This window comes from Corapipo altera, unplaced genomic scaffold, assembly GCF_003945725.1.
Source record: "Corapipo altera isolate COAL_440 unplaced genomic scaffold, ASM394572v1 2c, whole genome shotgun sequence".
In the NCBI taxonomy this organism is placed as follows: domain Eukaryota; kingdom Metazoa; phylum Chordata; class Aves; order Passeriformes; family Pipridae; genus Corapipo; species Corapipo altera.
The window spans coordinates 516,462-525,894 of NW_020884923.1; the positions used below are offsets into that span (position 1 = coordinate 516,462).

Here is a 9,433-nt window from a genome sequence, read left to right on the forward strand (position 1 = left end):
ACTCCAGATCCTTCTCCAGAGCAGAAATAGCTCTGATTTTAAAAAAACCCACAAACCTACAACAACAGAAGAATTAAAACAAACAAAAAAATCCCAACCAAAACACCCACAACAAAACAAAACACCCCCCACAAAACAACCAAAATTTCACATACCCCCTTTATCAGGGGACATTTATAAATTTGTTGCTACAGGGTAGTTTTAAAAGTTACAAAGATTACAAATAACCACATAGTTTTCAAGAACCTTTATACATCATCTTTTTTAATTAGATTAGCTTTACAAGCAACTTGAGAGCTCTTTCATAATGAACACTGCTTTTGAAATTACACAACTTTATAGGCAACCTGTAAATGAATCCTGAATTTCTTCGCCTGCTATAGATAAAGGTCTCGTATTTCACAGCCAGCTAACATCATGAATAAAAATAGCATTATGAAGCTTTATTTTTAACCAGGACTAGACACATACAGATCATAAGACAGTTTAAAAAATAGTTGTAAAACAAGGACCTGCTTGATGATGCTCAAGACTGAATATTCAACCGACATGAAATGAACAGTTTCTGAAGGACATGGAAGAAATGGCTGACCTGATTTGTTGACCCTGTTGCAATGACTTACATGGAGTGAAAAATTAAGCACTTTTTAAACCTGTCCGGCAAGCACAAACCTACAGAGTGATTAGAATTTGATACGCTGTTTAACTGCAGCAGTTTGAATTACAGAGGGACTGAAATGAGTTTAAAGGCTTATGTTTACATTTCTAAAACAAAAACAAACAAACCTCTGTTAAAGTAGTACTAAAGAAGATGAAGTAGAAGAGGCGACTTTTTTGCTTGTTTTATTAGTAACCTAAATGCACTGCAGACCAGACAGTAATGAAGATTTGCACTCCTTGGCCAGGTTGGCAGAGGCACTTACAGTAAAGTATTCTGTCTGTTTTACTGGGAAGAAAAGAGGAAAGACGAAGAGAACTGTACAGGGCAAGAATTTACTAAAAAAAGGAAAAGCGAAATCAAAACAAGACTGGGATTTCTGTTGGTTCTCCTAAATGATATACCAATACTGAATTTTTTCCCCCTTCTGTCAGTTTGTTACTAAACAATTAGCTTTTTCATGTTTTACATGAACAATAGTAATGTTTTTAATAAAAAATTACTGAGCTTTCCATAGAAAAGGTTTCTAATTGAATACAAACTATACAGATGCTAAAACTGTCACAAGTTGTAATATATACAGAAATATTTCTGTACACTCACATTGTTTTGGCTAAGTAAGGAAATAAGGAACAGATAGAAAACTGCAGTGGGTAAGCTGATCAACCCCAAAACTCCTGTAAATATGAATGCTGTTTTTGATAGGCTTGCTTTTGTTTTCTCAAGCTTTTAAAGCTCAGAAAAAATAAAGGAAAGAAGAAGAAAAAAAAATCAGTGTCCAAAATATCAATTTCTTAAAAATAAGAATATCGAAGTTTCTGCACATCTCACTTTTACTCTGTGATGCCCCCTCTCCTTGATAAAATGAAAACAATGTAATAGAAAGTAAGTGTTTTCTTACTAAATATTTACCTCAGCATTTGTCAAAGGGCCGTGCCTTTTTGGGGAAATCCTTCAGCACAGTGAAAACTTAAAAATGTATTGCACAAGGAGCCTACAGAGTGATGCACTTCAGCTTCAGTGTGCTGACCATTTCCTTGATACTATATAATAGATCAAGGTGTCAACTTACAGACTGCACGGGACACAAATATTTGAAAAGGAAATTAAAAAAAGGGAATTTTAGATATTCCATTAACTTATATACAAAGGAAAGAGGGGTGGCAAGAATTTTTTAGAAAAGGGAGAAAGCTCAAAAATTTCTGTCAAGTAAGTAAGGAGGTTCTGGGTACCTCTAATAGTCTAGGAAAGCCCTTGTATATACTTGTAACTTGATGGTATTTACCAGGTCCCCAAAGCCAATGACAGCAACCGATAGTGTCAAGTTCACTTAGTGCCAGTCACTTAAAAAATTTAAAAAAACACAAAAAAACCCTAACACAAAAAAAAAACCCAAAAAACAAAAAAACCAAAACAAAGAAGAAACAGAAACTTCCCCTCTGTGGATTCAACATACAAAACCACAAACTGAATGTTATTAATAGCGAGATACTGATTTGCTTCTGTTAATAAGGTTCAAGATAACATAGTCAAAAAAACAATACAGCAGCAATCTTTAAAAGTTAAGATTAGTGTGAGATATGATATAAAACAATCAGGTTTTTAGCTGGTAATTAAAGTGCTCTTTTTCTGACTTAAGGTGTAAAGAAAATTAAAGTGATTATCAGCTACTGGCAACCCTTACATTAAATTAGGTCTTTCATGGCAGAGGAGAACAGTATGAACAGTTTTACAAAAATAGATCCATGTTATTTTGGAGAATACTGTAATTTTTTTCCTTTTTTTTCAGTTTTTCTTTTTTTTTTTTTAAGACTCAATTTTGATAAACTGTACCTGGTCATACAAAAATTACCCAAAATTCAAACTTTTACCATATAAAAAAAGGGAGAGATGAAATGGATTCAGCTGGATGACAGGTCTGGCAAAATATAAGAATGGACAAATTCTATGTAGGGCACTTATTTATGTCCAGATGCATATGCTGTTTCTTACTGATTGCTTATCTTCTTCACATAAGCAGTCACAGGCCTGGAGTCACAATCACATAGTACAATGCTTCAGCAGTCAAAGAACCTTCTATTTGATGCAACATTGAAACACTGTTTGCTTCCTTATTAAGATGTTGGTTTGTTGTTGATTTTCCTTTATCTTGTTATTCACATTCAAAAGTTAATAGATAGCATCAAGATTTATCAGGGAGAATAGCACAGGGAGTTGCTAAATCAAAGGCTTATAAAACGTCTTTCCCAACTGAGTCAGAAGGTTTATTAAGTTCAACCCTCACACCTTTTTCACCTGCAGAAATATGAAAAGGAAATCAGTATTACTTTTCAGCATTTATCAGTCTTTACAATTGCTACATTCACTGTCCAGATTAGTTTTAAGAGAGTACTTTGAAGATGGTCTAGTACAAATGATCTAGCAAGATAGGTATCTTTGTATACATGCTCTGTATCCTGTGTAGTGTAAAGTTAAGGAGCCATGGTTACTCTTCCTCTCTGAAAGGCAGCACATATTTGGCTGCTCACACAGAGAAGTGGATACTTCACATCATACATGCAGTTCTGAAGCTCATCATCTCAGACCTTACAGAGGTAAGCTTTAAGAATGGACAATTAAAAATCTGAGGATACTGCCCATTATTCTGTATCAGAACATCCAGAGCTTCTTGGTATTTACCTCGGTAAAAAATCTCTGAGGGATTTTTAAAATGCAACATTCCATTTGACCACCAACCAATGCGTACCTCTTCTGTCCTTTTTCTAAAAATTGACCTATTCAGGTCACCCCAAATAAAGTTTGACTATCAAAACATTAACAGACACAATATTGCATATGCAAGAAAAAAACACATATTCTGCATGGCTTTAGTTAGACTGACACTAATCCAAATATGAAGTTTTCTATTTTAGGACATTTTATTCTATAGTTTTATACATTATTGTCAGTAGAAAATAAAAAGCATCTTGCACAATTCTTGCCACAGATATACAGCAAAGAACACAATTTTAATTCCAAATGACAACTGAAAACACAACAATATGGTAATATAAACCAATTACAGGACAAACCCATACTGAAGGAGGATGAGGAATTTCTTCACAGAAGGGGTGATTAAAAAATAGATGGGTTGCCCAGGAAGTGGATGGGGTCACGATCCTTGGAGGTGGTTTGAGAAAAGACTGGATGTGGCACTGAGTGCCATGTTCTAGTTAACCTGCTGGTGTTCAGTCAAAGGTTGGATTCAATGTCTCAGAGGTCTTTTCTAACTTAATTGATTCTGTGGTTCTGTGAAATTTAAACAACCCAGCCTTCCTTCCTTAAGTGCCAACAGTTTAGGGGGACTTGGAGAGGGATTGGGGCAGAAGAGGGAGCACCTTCCCATCAGGTGCAAGCCCACCCAAACCACTTCCCTGCACTCTCTCTGAAAGGGCAGCAGCTGAAGCTGTGCAGAGGCAACAGCAGAGCTCTGACCCAGTAAAGCCAGCTCCAGGAGCTGCACTGTCACACACTTGTGACATGAAGGCCAGTTCAGAGACAGAAAGGCTTCCTGTGGAGACAGGAAGGCATTATCTGTCACTCCTGACTGCCTAGGAAGTCACTGTGCCTTGCCAGGCATGTGCCACGGAGCAATGGGACATCCTACCTGGCTGGAGCTGAGCGGCTCCCTTCACAAGCCAGGCAGGAGCTGCACTGCTCTTACCACTCCCAAAATACACAGTCACCAGTTGCACCAAGGAGGACTGAACTGAACTGCAGCTTTCAGAGCTGCTATACAGCTCTTAGGAGGCTACTTAGGAGCTTCAGACACCTAACAGCACTGCATGGAAATATCATTTGGAAATGACTGGCACATGTCTTCAACATCATTGGCTTCAGAGCTCTTGACAAAACTCCATGTATGTGTGCACTTGTGGTACACAAAATACACCTAATTTTCATTTATTTTTAAACTACCGTAACAAACACGAAACTGTGATGGCAATTACAAGCATGGCAGAAGTTCTAGGCCATTTCTCCTTATAATGCTAATTTGAACAGGAAAATTAGATCAACTTCCTCTTGAGGGAGAAGCCAGAAAAGGAAAACAGATGCTAGATACGTGAAATTGGAAATGGAGGAAGTAACTCCATTCTTTGATTCCAGATTTTAATTTTAGGCTTTTGTTTCTCCAATATAAAATTTTAGTCATGTGAAGTTGTATTCACTTGTTGAATCACTACAGTCAATCAAAACTATTTTCGAGGCTCTCAGTTCTGCAGTATTCTCCACACCTATTAGGCAGATAAGACTAGGGGGAAGCTGTATCCCCCACGTAAAAATACTGAGCAGCCTCAGGTCTCAGAGAAAGTGTGAGCAGGACAGGCACTGACCTGGAATTCTTCCCCAATCTCTGCCTAGGAGTTCAATCCTTGGGTCACCCTTCCCTGTAAAACCCGATTCTTGAGTTATGCCGATTTCTCCCTCTGTTTGTGCATGGGGTGAGGCAAGGAGATGAGGCTAGACTACTTAGCTATTCTTTCACCAAGAAAAAAACAAACAATGGAGAAGATATTAACAAGAGATTACCTGTTAGATATTTTACTTTAGCTCGTGCTCTTTCATCTGCATCAAAATACCACACTGTTATTGCGTACCTAGGGAAATCAAAGGAAAAAGAACAGTGAAGCACTTGGCATCAAACACAACCTAAATGAGATGATACTTCTGCAATCTAACAAAATACAGTTTTCAGAAAGCAAGTGGTTGTTCTTGGGTTTTTTTTCCTATTAGTAGATATTGTCTTAACAGTCACTGAAGGGGTGACACTGATGCTTTAAGTTTACACTTCTTTTTCCTAATGAGTTTGCTATTACGGTTCTTGCCCAGCACACGTAATGAAGTCTCTGCCTATAGCACCTTGTCCTGTGATCTCATCTTTTTACTAGCTCAAGTCCATCACTGAGTTACAATGCAAAAACCTGGTTTTTTGTACATTTGGCACAAGGAACAATTAACTATCATGAGTCCTCTGTTCTTCCACTGTTCGTAGAGGATTTAAATACAAAATGCCAGCTACTGAGAAAAGACTTTAAGGAGCTTTAGTAAATGGCATTTCACCCTCTATCTCTGCTGGGAGCACAAAGGGGGAGGGGAGAGCAGTACAGCTTCTTGAAAGGCTGCAAGAGGATGCACCAAAGGCAGTTTCAAGATACTTCTCCCAAAGGTACTTGTGTTATCTCACAGCTCCAGTCATTGTTCAGTCCTCTGGCCATCCAAACGTGTTAGAACATGGGCAACAAGAAGCTTGGATCAACGACTCCAATGCTACCTATTAAAGCTATCTGGAAATGTTACTCATCACATGCGAGCAGTGAATGAGGGTACCTTTAGCATCAACCACTGCCCTGCAGTGAGGGACAAAGGAGATATGCAGTTTCCCCTATGCCTCAGACTGGGAGCAACTCCTCTAATACTCAAAAGATTTATGTATCCATGGTTGTTTCTGCCGCATAACTCTCTCCCAATTCCCAAACTAGGATATGGCAGCTTAATTTGAAATTACTGTTTTCTGACAGGTAGGTCCCTCCCAACAAGAGGGGACATAAAGCTGAAGTACCTAGTCAATCTTCCAGTAACACAGGAAGGTCCTAAGGACAAAGGAAAGGGAGAAGAGTGTAAAGCCACTACAGAGAAATAATGAAGACAACATCCTTTAGCTGAGATCTGCTCCTGGCTCTGCGTGCTCCCACCCAGTTCGGCCAAGCACACATAGCAACTTCTACTGTTTCCAGTCCTCCCACCTTTCTCCAAAATAAGAGATAAGGCATCACTACAAACTCAGCAGCACAGTGGAAGCCTAATCACCCACCCAGAGGAAAAAAACCAAAACACTTTTTTGTCAGGTCATAATTCACAGTGTCACTCATTTCTCATTAGGATTTGCTCATTTCTTGATAAAACAGGCGTCATGCAGGAGAGAGTCCATTAGTCCTACCTTGTAGCAAAGGCTGGCTGTACTTCATGAGGGTTGCGGCGATCAGACCAGAAGAATAGCAGTCTATCGAATTTGGGTTCAATATCAGCGAATTGGGCTTTACCTTCTGGAAATATCCGAAGGATGCCTCCACTTACCTACAAATCAAGTATTTAAAAGCAATGCTTGAGAACAATGTCTCATTGTATTTAAAAGTACCAAGTATCACATTTGAAAATATTTCAGACACTTGGAACTGAAACAAAAATCTATCAGGTGCTACAGAAATTATGAATCTATGACTTTTCTGTCAATGCATTTAATAAAATGTTCTACACATTTTTCACCAAGTAATTTCAGAATGCTTGCAAATATTAAACCTCCATTCACGTTTAAGTAAAAGCTGTGGGCTTTTATTGGGGGTTTTTTAGCTGCATTACCTACTTGCAAAAAAAAATATTACACAGGTAATATCAGTCTCTATATAGAATATATACCTATCAGTCTACATAGTACACATACATAGCCTATAGATATATATCTCTATATTGAGGTAAAAATATCGCAGTATAGATGAGCGAAACATTGTATTTCACATCTAACTTTCACTCTTCTCCATTAAAGGCATTATTTCATTTAACAGCAGCACAAATTTATGTAATGTTTCTATAATTAAAATGAGCAAGGAGTAGGAAACTTCGAACTAAAACCTGAATCTGTATTACTGATGGTCAATTTAAATCTCTTCCAGGTTTTGGAAACAGCTGGGCCTACCTATGTATGTCTAGAAAACAGCACAAGTAGGTGGGGTTAAACACGTCAGTCATGCTAACATCTTCCTACTTATGGTATCGATGTTGTTAAATCTAACTATAGATGGCCACCATAGGCCTTCATGTCATAAGAGTCATAACAGTGCAAATACCAACATGGCAAATTGATATAAATGACTGTTTTTTAATTGTGTTCTAAATCAGCAAACAAATGACAATTTAGATACATTTGTTCTCCTAAAAAAAGTTTGAGCTTCTTTTTCAATAAACAGTATACTTGGTAGTATATTAAGCTGTAATTTAAAATAGATTTTGCAGGAAATGAAATATCTTTCTTCATAAATAAAATATCCAGATAGTAGATTTTTCACAATTATTGTGGAAATGCAATTTGCTTGACTTCTACACTCTGGTATGTATTAAATTTTTTTCCAGGAGAGAAACTATAAATCAACCAGAAATGCCCCAAAGCTGCATTTTAAGATGCTCAGTACAACCAGTGCACTTATATGCAAAGATACTATCATGGCAAAAAAAGGCTGGTAATTTATTTTCTAATTGAAGGATCCAATTGGACATGAAAAGAGCATGTCAGAAACAGAAAGCTTCAAGTGCATCCATTTGACTCAACTCTCTGATCTACCAGTTCATGCAAGTATGTTATGAGGGGAAAAAAAAGAAAAATAAAAACTCTCAGCTGCAGCCTGTGTTATCCATATCTGGTGCACGCAATTCATAGAAACTGACTGCTTTTAGTGCTCTTCCACATGCTACTTCCTAACTGTGATAGAAGTATCAGTAGTTTTATCCCTTTTTTTTCCTACACACAATGAAAATAAACTTCTCCATAGTTAATGGCACAGTTAAAGCTGTCTTTGCATTACTCTTTCATGCCTTCAATACAGCCACTGAGCTACATCCATTTTTCAAATCTACCTACCTAGCCCACTGAATCGCTAGGAAAATCCTTATTAAAAATTTACTTCATCATACTCCTTTGTAGTAAACTCTTAAAGCACTTGAACTGTGCTGTAAGTCTGTTCTGCTCCCCGTATCTACAAAAATACAAAGACTCGTGCTGCTTTGAACTACACTGATGTAGCAATGACGGTAACACTTGGCTTATTTGAAAATGGTCTTGAGCTAAAGCATCTCTCTATTTATAAGCATACTCCACTAAGCAATCTAACAGTAAACTCGCAATTCAACAGGATTATAAGGACAAATAAACTGAAGGCAGTTTCATATATTCTTTATTTAGTCTTTGTGTATAGGAGAGGCATTTACTACTTTCCTTCAATCTTACTGTCAAAAAGGTCCTGCTGGCATAATTCAAAACCTTGAAAATAAACACTTCATCTCTATCTGCTCTCACTAACAACAGAGTCAGAGGGGGCAAAGGATACCTACAGCTAACATAAAGTAAGAACACAACTAAGGCACAGAAATAAGGACATGAAAAAATATGCCTGTAGCAAAGGTGCATCAGCAAGTATATCTAAAACAAACAAACAAAATTGTTTAGAAAGAAATTATTGCATACCTTGGCATCCCAGTCCTTATTAAGATAATATATACATGTAACACATCTTCCATCTCCATTTGGATTATCGACATGGCGCACGTATCCTGTTCCATTGCCTGGATAACAAGCCACCATAGCCTGGAGTCAAAGAAACAAATATAATAATTAATTTTATCTGTGTGCATGTGAAAAGTCTATTTTATCTATAATAATTCTTAAGTAATTAATACATAAGCAACAGAAAAATTAAACTAGAAATACTGGGCAAAGAATTTTTTTTACTTGTGTTTTCTTTCTAGTTATAACCTGGTTTTGAACACAGATGTCAACAACAAAGGAATGAAAGACACTGAGAGGAACACTTAATTAAGGCATGGAATTAAGGTGGGGCTACTCCCAAGTTGTGACTAATCCTTCAGATTTCCCTCCCTTCAGTGAAATAGAAGAGACAAAAATGTTTCGTATATAATTAAGTAGCATGTGCTTCTCCTTGCGATAAGTTTTCCAGACTCAAATTCAGA

The 9,433-nt window shown here is 37.2% G+C and overlaps 1 protein-coding gene across 1 annotated transcript; it reads right to left on the bottom strand.

Annotated features, from left to right (window-relative positions):
- Nucleotides 1–243: 243 nt before the first annotated feature.
- On the bottom strand, nucleotides 244–9,050 carry EGLN1 (egl-9 family hypoxia inducible factor 1). Its single transcript, XM_027657267.1, has 4 exons — nucleotides 8,931–9,050; nucleotides 6,636–6,772; nucleotides 5,228–5,295; nucleotides 244–2,953 (listed from the first exon to the last, which is right to left on the bottom strand). Exons 1-4 carry the CDS (start codon nucleotides 9,045–9,047, stop codon nucleotides 2,889–2,891), a joined length of 387 nt encoding a protein of 128 aa, XP_027513068.1. The 5' UTR covers nucleotides 9,048–9,050; the 3' UTR covers nucleotides 244–2,888.
- Between the last annotated feature and the right edge of the window lie 383 nt (nucleotides 9,051–9,433).